General features: G+C 32.8%; 1 protein-coding gene and 1 long non-coding RNA gene across 7 annotated transcripts in view; both read left to right on the forward strand.

The window, feature by feature from the left end:
- Nucleotides 1-744: 744 nt before the first annotated feature.
- Nucleotides 745-18,636, forward strand: part of SERCA (ATPase sarcoplasmic/endoplasmic reticulum Ca2+ transporting SERCA) — a 41,745-nt gene continuing 23,853 nt past the window's right edge. For 3 of the 6 annotated variants that reach the window (XM_086907745.1, XM_086907746.1, XM_003695157.3), the window contains exons 1-2: nt 2,808-4,625; nt 5,153-5,345. In XM_086907745.1, coding sequence (XP_086763871.1) covers nt 5,228-5,345 — 118 coding nt within the window. In that variant the 5' untranslated portion in view covers nt 2,808-4,625; nt 5,153-5,227. Of the gene's footprint in view, nt 1,189-2,458; nt 2,699-2,807; nt 4,626-5,152; nt 5,346-18,636 lie in introns of those variants that run through there. The other 3 variants (XM_086907747.1, XM_086907743.1, XM_086907744.1) reach the window with 2 other exon arrangements.
- Nucleotides 10,872-12,553, forward strand: LOC147657729 (uncharacterized). The gene is made up of 2 exons (XR_015291953.1): nt 10,872-11,347; nt 11,402-12,553. It is a non-coding gene; the product is annotated as an uncharacterized LOC147657729 (long non-coding RNA).

Consider the following 18,636-nt stretch of genomic DNA (forward strand, 5'->3'; position numbering starts at 1 on the left):
ATCCTTTATTTAAATAAGAATATGCAACTGCAAAGAATAGTTGGAAATATCATTCAGTGCGGAGTAACGAGGATAATAATGAGAATTCAAGGTTAATTTTTCAATTTTATTTCATAGAATTCTTCAATTTTTAAATGAAACGTTTTTAAGAACCCGCCGCCTGTAAGACCTTGAGCACCTTCGACGTTACTCCACTTGGGGTCATTGAATTCCTTCTTACGTCACATTTAAAAAAGAAATACCGATTCTGGATACATTTTAAAGAACTATAAATACCCTTAGTACCTCATAACAAGTAAGAACCACTTTCTCTCTCGTTTATTTTACAAAATAATTTAATACATCATTTCAAAATACGTTCATTCAGGTGCTCTTTGTGCATTCCTCAAGATATAAATCCATTATACCAAGTGCAAAACCTGTACGAAGTAAATACTCGAGAGAAGATTCAATGCATATCCAAAATGGCGGCGATCGTGTCCTGATCCGCTCGAAGAACCACAGTTCTCTGTGATTTCCTCGAAAATCGAGTATTCGTAACAGCGAATCAATTACCAAGGCATCTAGTGGTCAAATTCAAAGGTTAAATGGAAAAAAATTGCAGCGACAAGCGACGACCGGGAGAAGGCTGTGCAGCAACCGCCGGGACCACTGGCTTCCGGCCAGAGTTTTCCCTCGTTCGATGTCTCGCCGCCAGGTAGCGACGCCTACGGACTATTTAAAGGAATTTCGGCGAGGTTCGTCGCTTCGTTTCGTTGAGCAGCGCAGGCGTTGCCCTTTGAATGTTTGTTTGTTTTCGTCCTCGACACCCTTCATGTAAAGAGGAAACCGGAGAAGGAGTGGATACCGCGCGTTCTCACTTTACGATGTTCAGGGAGGAGTAGCGGTAACACGGGATCGTCGTATTAACGGAACAAGAGAGAAAGAGAAAAAGAGAGAGGAAGAGAAGCCTCGTTAAAGTTTGACGAAGTGTGACATACTTGTTGTTTTCTGTTTCTTTTTTTTTTTTTTTTTCCTTTCCATTGTTCGACCCGCCACACACTCGCGCGTGGCCGATCGTAGAATCGCAAAGTGCAAGCAGCAGGACCCAGTCCGCGCTGGTGGTTGGTTTGTACGGGGAGAAGAAGAAGAATTGGAAGAATTCGGTAAAGAAAGAAGAGGAAGAAGGATAATCGAGAAGAAGCATTGGTAAGTCTCTGCTTGCCTTGCGAACAATATCATCAGGTGAACACAGGATGTTTCTGATACCAATATATAGTGTTTCTGTGACCGACGATAACTACATGTATACATACAGTGTGAAACGAGATTAATGGGAGCTGTAGAAAATGAAAGTGTTGTGTGACCGATAAAGCTAAAAAGGACTAGCCGAAATCGAAAATCGTGAAACGTTTTATTGTGGATCTTTTTTGATGGACAGATCGGATGGAGAGATCTAAGATCTGATTCTTGAAAGAGATAGCCTAGTGTGTTGATCGAATCCCAACAACTTTTGTTCGGTGTACAGTGATCGATGAGTAATGTAAAATTGGAGAGATGAAATTGGAAATTTAAGCAACTTGAAATAATTACGAAATTGTGTACAAATTAGATGAAATCGTATGTAATTACGATACGTTAGATTCGAAGGCTTAGATTCGAGGGAGGGGAAATTTAATAAGTTAGTTAGTAATCGTGGATTATATATCGTATAAGAAGGATAAATTTAGTAACATTTTGTGTGCACGTGAAGATATCGAAAATTATGAAAGATCGTACGTCACGATCTATGATCAATTTCACGTTGTCTAAAAAGTATTTAGTGATGTATATTGAATCGACGTCCAGCGAATATTGGTTACTTCAAAGTGTATCCACTAGCCTAAGTACCCGGCCAAACTAACACAATGTATATTGCCTCATTGGACGTGTCGATGTGAACCTCACGTTACATACAAACACGACCTCTACTTGTTTGCCAACAAACGTACTGCATTTCCTATCTTTATAGCACATCCACCATTGCATCTCATCTTCAAATAGAAACTGTTCCGCCACGCCGCCAACCATCCCGAATATTATATCACCGCCAATCTATTACCTAACTACCATCAACATTTAGTCTAATTTTTATTCAAATGTTTCATTCTCCATCCTTCTTACAAGCTTCTTTTAACCACAGCAACAAACAAACGAAATTAATTAAGATACCTCTTCCTTGATCATTAAATATTTCCCAAATTTACCAAAATTACACGATTCAAAAAAAGTCAGAAAATATTCTCCTCGCTAAGTCACAGTTTATCGAACAAAATTAACTATATTCTAATTAGTGGAATAAAGATAGGAGTAGCTCGAGAGATAGTGATGAACATTGGCAAAGAGTGTGGCTGGTGGCCATCTCTGCCAAAATAATTAGGAAGTCGTCGTCAGAGACGTGCTAAAATGGTCCGCTGGGGCACGCGCGATTTGGCCGGCTAGTCGCGTCCCGGGCGTTCGAGCGAGCTGGTCGCCCGGTCTATAGTTCCCAAGTGTTCCGCCAGTTCCATGCGACCAATTGACCAGCCTTAATCGTTTTAGTCTGTCCGCCTTGTCTGTTCATTCTGGCCCGCGATTTTCTTCAAAGTTTTCATCCGCGACTTTCGATTATAATCGACACTCGTTCAGATTCCTCATTGCCACGGGATTAACGTCACGCGTTTATTAACGTCGAAAGGGGGTTAGTTGGCAGGATTTTTCGAATATTTCTGTGCATTTGAATATTTGTTCATTTTTTTAACAGAAAGAGAGACGAAGTTGAGCTTTCGAATTTTTTTTTTTTTTTTTTTTTTTTTTTTTTTTTTTTTTAATTAAGATTATGGGATATTTGCTCGAATGAGTGTATATATATTTACAAATCGGGTTTCGGAGACACAGAGTCGCCGATTCCGACGACCGTAACCCCGATCGACTCCCCCGCTACTCTTCCATTCACGCTTAAGTTTAGCGCGAACCTTGGCTTCTACATTTGCTACTGTTGGCTGCGACCTTTGCACTCCATTCGGATTTGAAGTCGTTGACCTTGAACATGTGACGGTCCAATGACTTTGAGAGATTTACTATCGATATCAATTTCGTGTATAGGATAATTTGGTATTAATGAATCGTTTTTTAAATTATATTTTATAAATGAACATATGGATTCGTTTCTTGATAATTTTTTTCTTTTTCTATATACTCTTATTTCATGTTTGTTTCTATTTTCTTGGTTCTCTTCGTGAAATGTACAAGTATATAAATATGTCAGGAACTTGGAATAAAATCGTTGATTAAAAAATTTTGGATTATTGTTAAAAATTGGTTATATAATAAAAATGTTCTTTTCATTTTTGTATTTATTTAGAAATAAAATGATACCTGTTATAATTTCTTGCGTTATGCATGTCTTGGTTTATGATGTTTAGAATGATTCGATGCACTCAATTCAGTTTAACGACTAACATTGCTATGGAGCGATGAATTACGGTTATTGCAACAGTGAAAAGTTATAAATTCAATTTTAGATACACGCGTGGTTGTTGCATATATTAAACGCTTTGATATTAATATATCATATTACATACTTCATTTATTAAAAAAAAAAAAAAAAAAGAAAAAGGAAAGAGGAAGTAAATGACGAAAGATATAAATGTTTATTTGTAATAATAATAAAATACATACAAGAAAAGTTTAAATACAAGATTTAAAAAAGTCTATATTCAAATTCTTCTTCGTTACGTAACGAGCTTTAAAATTTTCATTACAACATTTGATTATTTTGTTACATAACGAAACCAGTTAAATGATCATCGATCGATTTGATTATCCACCATTTGTGATTGAATTGTTCAATCGACATGAAAAGTCGATCAAAGTAGCCAAAATGAAATTATAAAATTAATAGTTATATAACGACAATATAGCGATGTCCTTTGAATGTCTTAAAATACGCGCCAAGGAAATAGACTAGCAGAAGACCGAAAATAGCCGAATGCGTCATACTTCACGAACGCTGTCCAGCCAATGGTATTGCTCCACATGCTCGGTTCATTCGACTCGCACGCATTTTCCTACTGGACGCTGCGCCGTATGTGACGTGTTTTCGCGAAACACGAATGTGAACGGACAAATTGTTATAACAGAAAATCCATAATTTTAAAAGTAAAAATATATTGAGCCTCGAACAATCATAATACATTAAGATATCATCGATTAACTTAATATTTACGTTGACGCAAAATTATAGACGCGCGCGGACAACTACGCTGCAACTTGTTAATGGCGCACTCCGCGAGGTGGCGCACGTGTGCAATGATTTGCCGTTCGCTGTGTCAGTCTTACGGAAGAGGAGGTTTGCTTAGCATTTAGGAAAAATATTTCGTTAAGAAAATGACGTGTGTCTCAAATTTCTGTGCTCGCGTATCGTGATACGTCATAGAATTATTCCTTTCAGTGTCCGGCAAGTTTATTCGTGGCAGTTCGTTTCGTTTTTTTTCCTCTCTTCGTCTTTCTCTTTCTTTGTGTGCTCGAGTGTATCTTAGGGACCTGTAGCTAACCTAAATATTCGACAGCCGTAACGTAATTTCTCTGTGACACGTCGCCAACGAATACTTCGTTATTGGTCCTTGGTGAGTTTTCTTGTGTTATTGAACTTGTCATATATTTAGTGTTGAACGATTAGGAAAAATCACGATATATATATATATCTTGAAAAGTTTTTGTATTCGACTGAGAGTTTAACCTGAAACGGTTTTGGATGGTAATCGTGAACACGCGGTAATTTTTTTCTCCTCATTTTTGTTTAAGATGTTCTTTGAAATATTTCTCCAAATTGTGAATTTTTATGAAATTTTTGAACGAAATTGTGGAATTTATTAAAAAATTCCCTTCATCGTTAATGATATTCTAATTTTTGATATAATGGTGATTAAATACTCCGAAATACTTATCTCTGTTATTTTATTATTTGCTACTAATTCAATCAATTTTTATTTCTTAACATTAATTAATTTATATTATTATTACATGTATTTGATATTCATATAAATATGAATTTATTTGTGCATATATGTTATAAATATATTTAAATGAAATACATTAATATTTATACATAGTGAAAAATTAATCTGTAATTTATTGTATGTTTGAATTACAGAAAACTATAGTGTGAATGAACGTGGACAGTCATTGAACAGATAAGATTAAGTGACGTATTAATATAGAGGTAACCATGGAGGACGGCCATTGTAAAACAGTGGAAGAAGTATTAGAGTACTTTAGCGTCGATCCTGATAAAGGATTATCTATTGATCAAGTTAAGAGGAATCAGGAGAAATATGGTCTCAATGGTAAGTAATCTTTTTTCATCCAGTTTATTACATTTATCACACTTTAATATCGATGCAAGTTCATACAATGCAATGACCATTATAAATATATTATTCAAATTATAATCAATCTTCATTTTCTAGGATAATATTATATTTATATATTTATTATATACATATAGTGTATATAATATCATAAAATTGCAGCATAACATATACTTATTGCAATCAGTTTAATCAGTTATATCAAAAAAGAAAATTAGAATTCACACTCTCATTTATTTAACATATATATAACAATATATAACAAAGCTAAAAAACGAAAAGAGTTTTGAGCTAATTATTTAGAGGCAACGTCATATAATTATAGTTCAATATATCAGAAATCTATTTAGTTGATAAAGTCGAGCAGCGCGGTAAAAATGACTCTATCGAGTTGCTAGCATTAACCTATGCACGACGCGCGATACTTATCCCCACCATATATACTTCACTGCCAGTGCTTTCGTACACGTGTTCGAAGTTTCTTCAATGGCTTGTATCCTACCTAAAATCTTCTAGCTTTCCAAAGTTATTTTGTGATTTTATCTTTTTTTTAAGTGATATCTTTTTTTCTAAATAATGTAGTTGTTATTATAATAACCTTAAATCTATTGAAACAAAAATTTAAAAATATATTGGAATACTATTTTATTCAGTTGCTGTATATAATAATAACATTATTATAAATATCATTTATATAGATGTAGAAAATTTAAAAGATTAACATCTGTAGATTAATTATATTCTAAAAAATAATTCAATGTAAGATGTGAAGAGTTCAATTTAAAAATCAAGTTAGTTCAAATTGAAATAATTTTGTGAAACTACGATTATATGATTGATAATAAATAAACATAAATAGGAAGAAGATTGATGATATCGATAACTGATAATGTCAGTATTGAGTGTTTGATTATCTTCTCGTAATATCTTGCATAAAATTCTAATTTCATACTTCTATCGAATTAAAAAGATTTTTATCTTTTGTTTTTCGATTAATATCTAAAAGCAGGGAAACGAGAGGAACGAAACAAGGTTGCTACTTTACGTTGTATTTGAAAAATAATAATAGGTCGTGGATTGTCAATAGTGTGTCCTTGAATCATTAGTACCACGGCATTCATGGACGACTAGTCGGAAGATATGTGCGTGTTGCACTTTTTCTGAAGCAGTATGGAATACCTGCAGGTTGACGTAAAATCGATCCGAGATGTGTTTAAATAACGTTCACGCGTAATTTAATATGGTTCTCTCATTGAATATGGTCGATTGAAATTACAATATTTATCGGAAGAAACCTATTGACATTTCCACATACGCATGACCTACTTTCGTATTATTTTATTTATCGTTTATTTAAATAAACATGAAAGAAATTAGATAGAATTTTCATTTTATTTTTCATCGATAGATGATATGGTTATTCATATTTGAAATTATTCCGCATATAAATATTATTAAAAGAAAAAAGGAAGAATAGAAATTATTAGATAATGTATTACGAATCGTATTATAGTTTTTTATTTGTTATGATTATTATTATTTAATCTTTAAATGATTCTATTAAAAAAAAGAACATGAATTATTTATGATAAATATGATCAATGTGTTGATCGCTAGCGATTTGATCGAATAATTATTTCTCTCTGCAAGAATTCAATTATCATCTCAGGTTTTGTTATTTATTTGATTCCATCTTACTTTATTTATATTTTCTGATTAAATTATTCAGATTTTGTTGTTTGATAGGTTACAGAAGTGGTCACACAGTATATAATATTTATTCTTCGTTACGAACAATTTTATATGAAAACTAGTCAACACATGATGAACAGCTCATCAGGACAAATGTATGTATAGCTCGATCACGCTCGAGAGACACGGAAAGAAGAACCGTTACGTTAAGAGAACACAACTCTTTCCTTTTTTTCGTAATCGATATATACATGTCGATGTAATCGCATGTGGTATTCATCGTTTATTTCCGTAGAAACGCTCGTTTAGTTGGCTAAACATCGAGTGCCAGATATTCTTCTCTCGAGAAACGTTGATAAATAATCTGGATGATTTACGCGATCTAAAAACGATTTCGCATGTTCGTGAGAATCTCGAGATATAGACAATTATTTTGTTTAGATGTATTTTATTTGAATACAATTGGCTAAAATTGTAGGCAATCATTAGAACCGTGAAATAGCCGGGACAGCAAATTTGGAAGAAAAATTTTTCATATTTCTGACTTCAGAAAAGAACTTTCTGATAATAAAATTATACACGTGAAGTGTATATAACAAATATATCAAATAACAAAGATAGATTTAAATATCATTGAATAGAATTTTAAAGTATTTTTGTGTCTAACGTAAGAAATACGAAAAGAAAAAATTATTTTCTAATTTTATTATTTTCCAAAAGCATTTTAGATTGCTCATAAGAGCAAACGTGAATAAAAGTGAAAAAAAAAAAAAAAAAAAATAACGAGTATCGAGTTCAACAGCATTGTCAATTCCTCCTTGAGTGGCGAGAAAATATTTTTTTTTTTATCTTCTTTCTTTTCCTTTTACGCTGCTACGTTAGGTTTTCATATTCGACGGAAGTTTGCATTTGTCGCGTCGAACGAGTGCAAACTCTCGGAACAAATTACAAAGTGTTTGCACAATCGTGTACGACGTCGGAAAAGTTGGCGATTATCGCGTTATCTGTCGATTTACAACTATGGATGCTGATTATGAGCAATGTGTTTTTCTTCTTGCGTACCACGACTTAGATATTGCATCGATTTTGCGGTTTTCCATCCGATTCGAGATGTAAACTCGAGATTGTACGAATTGTGTGTAAAATATCGAGGAATTTGTTTATTTCGAAATCGTGATTCGAAGAATTATTTCGAATCTTTATATTATTCGCGATGAAATTTTCTTCATAATCTATATATATACATATTTAAATTGATCCATTTTGCGTACTTCTCAATTTAAATTTCACATACAAGTATGTATTTCCACCAAATATTTATATATTCCCTAATTTGCATTATTATGATTTCACCAACTCGAAATTCTCGTGTATATAAACATCGGATACATTATTATACTATAGACATATTATTATAGATGGATATATATTGTTATTTTAAATTATTTTATGATTTCCGTTTTATTTTAGATATTCTCATTTAAACAAAGATAAAGTTCCTTTAAAAAACGAATACGTTTGATATAAAATTTGAATTATGATAATTTTTATTTTATTTTTCGTTTTATTTTAAAACTCGCGCTTTTTTCTGCTACATGCATGCACTCTCGCGGTCAACACCTGCGTTAGGGCCCAGTAACCATATTACGTAGCAGTTTCGTCAATTTTTTTATTAAAAAATTAACGTTTACACGAATGCATTAACAAATACATCTAAATATCTAAATGTATCTACTAAATCATTACGAGGTCAGCATTTCAATTTTTAATTTATAATAGAAAAAAAAATTAATATACTTTCACTTTGCGACGCCTGCGACAGGAAATTATAGGTTAAGAACACCAAATCGAAATTCTAGACTTACAAGTATAATAAATAAATCTGCTAAAAAATTACGAATTAGGTAATGTCACTATTTCAATTTTTAATTTATAGTAAAAAAAAAAAATTAATGTATCTCACATTTGCATCATCTCTAACAGAGATTTAACCAGATTAGAGTCAAAGTGAACTTCAAAGTGAACTTCGCGTCACGGTTACGATTTACGATTGCTCGCACACGAGTCCGAGAATATAGATCACAGATTCTTATTCACAGGGAAAATCCATGATTTTCCACGAGACCGGGCTCGATGCGAGCGTTACGATCCTCGATTACGAAGCAAAGTATCGTCTTTCGTTCGTGGAACTAAAGTATGACAGTCGACACACGTCCATCATAGGTTCAGGTCCATTTCTCGCGCCGATTAAACTTTGATTATTGTGTTCCACGGTTTCCGTATAATCGTGAACGACGGTATTTTGACTAGATCGACTATCGACTTCGCTCCAAGAAGCGTTACGTACCGGCACATTAATCGAACAGACAAGCTACACATAGTTTCGCTACGCTGCTTACACAACCGATTCTTCATACCAGTTTGCGAAGAACCGTGTCTGGAAACGTTGAAACTCTAAAATTGGATCTCCGCGATTTGAGCTGCATTCGAATTCCGGGATTAATTCGATTCGTCGATTAGCCGAAACTCTTTCGTGGCTGATCTCATTTCTCTCGTGGCACACGTTTGGTTATTTATATCAATTATGAAATCCCTAGTCAGGATGGCTAATTATATTATTTTATGGATTTCGATGTAGTCTTTTCTAAGTCTATGAAGCGAATAGTACCGATCATCGAGCTTCTAAATTTCAATCGTCAATTTTCAAAGTATTGCTCGTACGTGTTGTATTGATCGTCTATGATGCAACTTTAAACCGATTTCTCTTGGAAATTAAACTTCGAAATGTTTCTCGAGTTCAAAGAGTAATTTATTTTTTTTTTTTTTTTTTTTTTTATTACGGAATCATCTATTTTACATAGAGTCAAGATTCTCGATAAAATAAATTGCAGGCGAGCCTATGTCTATAAATAAATAGATTTATTTTTAGTTTTCTATTTTAAGGATTTTTTCGAAGTCTTAAGCCTTTGAATCTGCTTACGCGTGTGACCCACATTATTTATCGCGGATGTCGCGATAAATGATATCGTAATCGGGGTTAATACACCATGATTACGTTCGAGCATTATTATCGGCTATTGTCGTTCGATCTGCTATTTCACACCATCTCGACTTTGCGCGACCGATAAGCGGTTTTGTACTCTTTTTTTTTTTCATCACGATTCGTGGAAACGAGATGCATTGAAAAGTGATCATTGACGTGTACGCGAGATAAAGAAAATGATGCGTTATAATTTTACGTTATGAAAAGTGATTATATATAAATCGTATAAATTAAGTTTTTAATTATGATGAATTTATTCATGATATATCGATTTTCAATTTTTCCTTATTACGCTTGGATCTGTTTAGATATAAGTGAAATTCCTCTTTTAGTATCTTAGTCACTGTCGAAAATTATATAAAAAAAAAAAAAAATTTTAAACAGTATAAAACGGATCCAAAGATACTAATGGTATTTAATAATATTTAATAACAACCAAAATTTCTTTATTTCGACTTTTAGTAATTAAAACTTTGATTATTTGTAAGAACAGTAGAGATTAATTGTGACCATTAATATTAACAACAAAGATTGATTAATGAAAATTTCTCTTCGACGAGTATCTAAAGGATAATTAAAAAAAAAAAAAAAAAATCATGAAAAATACGTAGTAACAATTAAAACAATTTTTCAAATAGTACTTAAATTCTTCTTCGCTGGCAAGTATAAATCAGAGAATCATCAGAAATGGATTTATCACGTTCACTCGTTGCGGTCTTGACTAATGAACAGCGATGTATATATACCCGCGTTCGTTTCGCGGTTCGTTTATCCCGTTCCAGAAATATTCGAACGCGGACGTCGACACGTAGATTCTCTTTAAACGCGCCACATTTCGCTTCGGTTCTTGGCGATTTTTAATTCTTGGTTGAAAACGCGCCAACGTGGCGACAGTAAACTCACCGAGATACGATGCAAATAAGTCTTAATTCTCTTTTCACGGAAGGATAAATTCGTGGTGGAGGGTGGCGAAATAACTGTAATAACTGTGGTAAATAAGGCTTTTCGAGATGGATGGGGATCCCTCGATGAAAAAAAAAAAAAAAAAAAAGTCGAGTCTGTTATATACAGGAAGGAATCGTGAAATTTGAAGTCATCAAGGGAAAGAAGGGTTCTGCAAAATTTTTATTATTAATTCCCCATCGGAATTTATTATACGACGATTCTTTTTTCGACGAAGAGAAATTTTTGAGCAACAGATCTCAAATGGAACTTCAACTTTAATAACAACGTTAACAAAAACGTGAGTACGAGGAAATTTAAAATTTCATTTCTTCGAGGATATTTTTATTTTTAGGTCACTGAATTTTTTATACGCCCGATTGAAAGATATCGAAAATTTTCAAATCATATGAAAAGATTCGAAAGAGGATTGACACTTTTATTAAAATTCAATATAAATTAAGTTTCATTCATCTTGAAGATATTCTCATTTCCGTTAATCCGTAAAATTAAACGTAATAAACTGGAAATGAACACTTGGATAAATATCGTCGAATTTTTTTCGAATTTTCTCGAGAGGAAAAGTTAGGAGGGGGGGGAGGGGGAAATAAATGTTCGAGCATAGTTTACTATCAAATTTCAATAATTTTATAACGTAACACATATGGACGTATTTTCGTCTGTCGAGGAATCGAAAACGAATTTTTTTTAATATTCACGCGACGAAATAAACGTAATCGCACCGCTTCTTTTTATCGTGCATTCTCGCGTGCGCATTACATATTCGCCAGATAACGAAATTACGCTTTAAATAGGACGGAATGGCCTTTAAATCGTGCAACAACTTGCCGCCGCGTAAATATCAATTAAACAATATTTCCTATGCAGAAAAATCGTCGTATAAACATATCCTGCGACCGTATCGTTGCACGTCGTCTTTTACGTTTTTCGTCTAATTTTCATTCTCGTTAAAGTATTTTTAACTAGAGTGTTCAATTTAATACAAAATCAACCTCAACACCCGATTTAATATGAGCTTACACTTGCTCGAATTAACAGTCAGATAATTATCGTATTGTTAAACAATATAAAGTATAAAATATAATTACCGTGTTTGCAATATTACGTAAAGGATATTTAGATAATTCTAAGAATGTTTCTCAAGCTGATTCTCTTAAATTCTTTTGATTTACAATTTACAATAGGCAATGTATGTATGTAAAAATCAGTCAAAGATAAAAGATTAAAAAAAAAGAAAAAAAAATATTCGGAATTGTCGATAATTTTGAAAGAAACACGGTAAAAACTTTGTTACGAGTAATTTTCTAAATTGTAACGTAAAATTTCTCATTAGAAACTCAACACAACTCGAAGCGAAGACATCATAATTCAAAGAGGATTAAAGTCATACCAAAACATTTACTTTCCTCCGGAACATGGATTGTGTCAGAGAAACTGAAACATCGTGGTTATCAATTCTTGGAATTATATTTTTTCTTGAATCAGACATCGCAATTCTTTTTTTTTTTCTCTCTAAGTGAATATCTGTAAATTTATTCGATTCTCTGTGTATTTTCACGAAAATTATCGGGAACCATCGCACGTTGGGAAATAAACGATTTTCACGATTATATGTGAAACTAACTAACGTGTACTATGTTACTCGTTTGAAGTGAAAAATAAGTTCAAGGTCTGATCCCATATGAAACGAGAGCTTTATTCGACTTCGCGAACGGGAAACAGCAATTACGACTCTGGAACATTGTTTTTTTTTTTTTTTTTTTTTTCTTGTGAAAATAATCAAGGAAAACGTCTACTGTTTGGAGAGAAGAGACGGGAGTTTCTTTTGGCGATAGTTGGAACGACGAGTTTCTTGCCTCTCGCGTAGACAATGGACATCGAATGGAACGTGAGACATAATTACGTGTCGGAACCATTTTTAATTTCAACGTTTCTTTAATTATTTCCTCGAAATTTTCAGAAAAATATACTGGAAAAAGGAAAAACTTTAGAATTTCATCAATTAGAAGAAGATGGAATGGATAACATTGAAACATTTTGCTTGATCGAAGAAAGTGTATGAGATAAAAGTAAAAAAAAAAAAAATTGTTTCAATAATTTCTTTTATTACATGGAGTAACGATAGAAGAATCCGTGTGATTATTTAAAAAGAATCGAGAGAAACTGAAACTCTAAAAAACTCTCGGAGTTTTATTCTAGAGTTTATTGACGTCATCACCGTCAGACGTTCTATTTGAAACAATAACAGGTTTCTTTTAAATAAAGCCGATCTCGTGGAAGTATGTAAAATTCGTGTTACGATAGTGATTCATCCTCGTTGAATTTTCTCCCACCATTCTCGAGAAAATCTCCTAGTCATTGCCGGTGTCAGTCCATTGACTTTAAATCGCTGTTAATCGAAATTGATTCCTCGATGAATTATGCTTCTCGGGGAGAGAAGCGAGAAATTATAACCGTCGTATTTAAAGAGAAACAGGACGGAAGGAAGGAAGGAAGGTCGTGAAAAGGTTGCAAAGGTTGTAAAAAAAAAAAAAAAAAAAAAAGAATAAAAATAAAAAATCGTAAAGAACTGTGGAAAAATTATAAAAAGCGGCAAATACAAACAACTATAAATCCGAGGGAAGATAAAAGATACTTGCTTGAACTAAAAAATACTTGCTTTTCGTAAACAGCTTGCGAAAAATAGTATTTGAGATAGGACAAGATTCATACGGGAAAGAAAATTGTAGAAAAAATTAATCGAATTCTACTTTTTCATCGCTGCAAATTTTTAAACGATCCTCGGTTTATGCGAATCGAAAATATTCAAATTTGCGAATTTTGGAAAAAAAAAAAATGTCATCGTATCGTGCAAAAAAAAAAAGATTACATCGATCATTTGTTCTCAAATCGAAATTAAGAAATTGGCAATCAATCTCAATTTTCACTCCTCGCGCAAAATTTCGGCCACGAATTATTAATAACGATAATTATCGTATCAAGCACTTCGATTACGAAATTTGTCTCAATCAGCGATCTGTAGTCACGAGACCCGCGTGTAATTTCATCTTTCGAGTTTATTACGCTTCGAAGTGCATATTTATAGAGTGGAACGTTGTGTATACTTGGATTTTTTTTTCTTTCTTTCTTTCTTTCTTTCTTTTCTTTTTTTTTTTTTTTTTCACGAGATTGCACAACACTTTTTCTTTTTTCCGTGGATCCTTTTAATACGTCGTAAAAAAACCGCTTGGAAATTCACTGGCGCGATATCGCGAAGATTTTAATCTGTCTGACATTTCTTTTTCTTTTTTTTTTTTTTTTTTTTTTTTCTTTTTTTTAATCGTGTAGCATTGTAAATTACCATTACTGAATTTGAGGTTTCTTTTGTTCGAGGATGAAGAATTGAAGAAATCTTCTTTTTTTTTTTTTTTTTATTTTTATCTCCTTTTAATTTGCAATTTCGAACGTAAAATTGGATGGGATCGAGCAATGGATGGAATATTGATTTCTTTCTAACGAAGAATTAATCTGATTTAAATTCGAAGTCGATTCTTGGGATTGTCAGTTTGTAGAATATTGAAATCGTGGTAAATTAAATATTGAAATTAAGGGCGATTGTGGCGAAGGGAAATTGTTCAGATTTTCACGAAAGATCATTCCGAGGAGTAATAAGAAGAGAAAGATTTTAATTTTCTATTCATTCATTTTCCTGGAATACAGAAATTACGTCGTACGCACAATAATTTCAATGATAATTTAAAAAATAAGATTTATTGGAAAATATGTTTTAATCTTAATCATCGCACGAGTGTTCGACGAATTTTCCTTAGAATATTTTTTTAGAAAAATTACGAACATATTTTCCTTAGTATTCGTGGATAAACGAATAATTGAAATCACGATTGGTAAGCGTAGAGAAGGGAGAGCAAAAGTTTCACAATGAGATGGACAACAGGTGAGAAACACACCTGTGAATGTTGCCTACGTTAAGCGTTATCGCGAATATTCATCGTTGTTACCGTGCTATACGTAAATTGCCTCTCGTGCATAGATCACTCGCTGTAAACACAATATCGCATCTTTTATCCCCGTTACCGACTTTCAAATCTTCATTTATTTTCCCTTTTTCTGTTTTTTTTTTTCTTTTGTCTTTTTCTTTTCCTTCGTTAATTCCACGTTAACTCGAATGATGGAAAAATTAAATTGCACAACATAAATTTTCGATCGAACAAAATTCATTTACGAAAGAAGGAAATGTTAGTGTAGGATTTTTAATGTGATAAAAAGAAAAGATGTTAAAGGGGAGAAGGAGGGTATAGAGAAGAATTACTTAAAAATCGAAGATTCGTGTACAAAAATAGATTTTTAAATGTAAATCGAGGTAAAAATCTTTGTTTCCGTATGGCTCCGAATAAACGATGATATTATTTAGCTGTTGCGCAGGGTTAGGCTAAATGCCAGGGTTACACGGTCACGAAATACGGTTCATGCTAAAACATTTTACAACAAACTGTCTACAAATTAGAAGGATAATAGTTGGGGAGACGTAAAACAACTGGTGAATTTCGTACAGAAAGCTGTGTGTTAACATTGAAAACAGATTGGAGCAGGGCGATAAAACTCGCGAAAATATCTTTTCGGGTGCAAAATAAATCATAAAATATTCATCCACATTCTTCTTGTTAAACGCGATTTAAAATATACGCTTCTGGCCCATTTGAAACTTCATGGATTCGAAAAGAGTAAATGGTAAATAATTATGCTTCGTGAACTCGATTTAAATCCGATGTGTATACGCTTCTGATCCATTTAAAACGATTTCACGGCTTGAAAAAGAATGAATGAACGTGTGTGTAACGTTTGAAAATTCTTACACTCGAAACGAATATTTTTAGAGGAAAGAAATGGTATAAAAAGTCTTTAAACATATGAGTAATGTAATTATATCCCACGAGGTTATATTTGATTAAATAAATTGCAACAATGAAATATTTTAGAATATAAAATTCGTTTCAAATTCTTCTCGTTTTTGAAATGTAATAAAAGGGAAAACAAGGAGGGCCACCGATCGATGGAAAAATATACGATCAAATTTCATCCCTGAATAGAGGCATGATGAACGTTTTTTCATCATCGACGACAAAAAATAATATTACATTCGATACAATTTTTTCATATTTCCGAGCTGAGACGTAAAAAAAAAAGAGAGAGAGAGAGAGAGAGAAAGAAAAGAAAAAAATATAATAAAATTTCCTAAATAAAATAAAATATCGTTTCACGGTAGAATAAATGTCCTACACTGACAATATACGGCTCAGCCAGAGGGATTAAACGCAATAACGAGCAGTAACTTTGAAGTGCGGCCTTAAAACGAATTAACCCCATTTGCCGCGATAACTTCTAATGCAATTTCACCGTAACACGCGCGATTTTACCGAGCGGTGCCCGATTTTTAAATTGTCAACATTTCTATGGGCGCGAATTCGAAACAGAGAAACTTTCGAGAAGAAGTTGTACTTTTTTTTTTTTTTTTTTTTTTTTTTTTACAAATGGATACCGCGTTTCGAAGAATCAGAAAATTAATTTTCACTCGGATGATGATCATTCGTTCTCTCAAAATATCCTCCGCTGCATTTCTCTCAGAGAAATGTTATTAATTTGTCAAATGGATTTACCGTTTTACGGACACGAAGAAGGACACGAAGAAAATGAAAATATATCGGGAGAGAATTTTTGGTGGGTATAAATTTTTCTCGTACGTTTGAACGGAATAAATCTAGGCGTATAAATTGCGTTAAAAGAAATCGTTGGGTTGCTTGTGCGTAATGTGAACAAAGTAGAAGGTAACTTGTCGGGGAGCTTATTAATAATGAATTAGATGGCGAGGTGGCCTGACGTGGTTGCTACGCTTCGACTCGACCACGTCAGGTGTATATGCCGCGATGGATAGACCAGGTACGAAGAACCAATAACAGGAAGATTGTTTGAATTCTCGTCGCGTTAATCCTCTAGAAATAATTAACGCCATCGCCTTTTCCATTCTCTCTCTCTCTCTCTCTTTCAATTTCGTAGGTTTTTTCTTCTTTTTCTTTCTCTTTGCGCCTGTCTTTTCATTTTAAATTCGAATTTTCTTTTTCCATCTCGTCCTATTAATTTTCGCAACTTTGAGATAAATAAAAACTGTGGTGACATTTAATATTATTAAAAAAACTCGTATTCTCTTGTGGAATATTTATATATTTTTCCCGATGCACGCCGTTAATTTTTTAATGTCACTCAACAGTTTCGTGAATATAAATTATGAATATGGATTAAATATAAGTAACTTAATCATTTCATGCATATGTAATAGATTAACCATTGCCGTGTATAGTTAAACGTCCACGTGAACCGGCTAAAAAGGTCAAAGTATTTTCCCATACTTGCCGTATTATAATAATTCAATACATGGCAAATTAACACACTGGACATTCCTTTCTCACTTTTATCCCCATAACGTTTTATTATTAGAACGAGCGAAAAATCAAGCGTTAAAAAAAAAAAATCATCGATTTTTAATAATAATAATAATAAACGATCACGTGGGCGGTTACATCTCGTTTCCATTTTAATTTCAATATATAGGGAATAAGTTTTACGTAATTGAACCGAGTTAATGATTTTCCAATTTGCACGAAGCTTTGTCATTATCTACGTATCGTCTTATCTATTTATAATTTCTGATTTACAGAAATTAGAATATCTCCGATCTTGCCGAGCATTTAATATGATAAAATTATATTTCAGAATTTTGAAATATTTTAATTAGAATTTATATAACCTTATATAAATAATAATTGATCTTCTTCGTAGTTCGTCTTTTAAAACAAGTATCAAAAAAGTATAAAAAGAAATTTTTATTTCCATGATATTGCACGAAAAGTAGTGCAGGTTTAATTGGAATAAATCATAGAAAAAGATAAATTATAAAATGTCGTAAAAATTTTTCATAATGAAAGTTACATTTACAATACAGTTGAATGTAGTAAATGAAAGTAGAAAACTCTTCAAACATGAGATTCGGCAAAGAGAAACGTTTAAATATCGATTAACTTTCACTCGAGACGACGGATACGAGAATGGTTTAGAAAACGAAGGGATAGTTATATCTAGGGAAAAAGAACTAGTCTGGTGAAAATTTGCCGCAAAGTTGGATAGGATAATTCCCTCGTATAATTAACTCATTCATGGTCAACCATGGAGTAGGATAAGACGATTATAGCAACAAATTTCACGCTCGAATTGAATCGATCGATCGAAACATCTTCGAGTGACCGAGTACCTGCACGTTAGACGCTTTCCCTTACGAATGGCACGAATATGTGGTGTGAAAACGAATACACGAATATACGTGTTGCATTGTATCAACGAGGAAAGTATGAAAGTAATGGTGACGTGAAATCCAAATTATATTGCTTTTCTATGAAGAAATTTTTAAAAAGACCGATTAATGGCGAAATTTCTTAACTTTGAATCAGACGCGTGAATTTCTTTTGCTAAATTGTTAATTAAATTATAAAAATTAATCTAATCTTTATTTTATCGATGTTA

Source organism: Apis florea, unplaced genomic scaffold, assembly GCF_048593485.1.
Source record: "Apis florea isolate Af1SG1 unplaced genomic scaffold, ASM4859348v1 contig_2897_pilon, whole genome shotgun sequence".
In the NCBI taxonomy this organism is placed as follows: domain Eukaryota; kingdom Metazoa; phylum Arthropoda; class Insecta; order Hymenoptera; family Apidae; genus Apis; species Apis florea.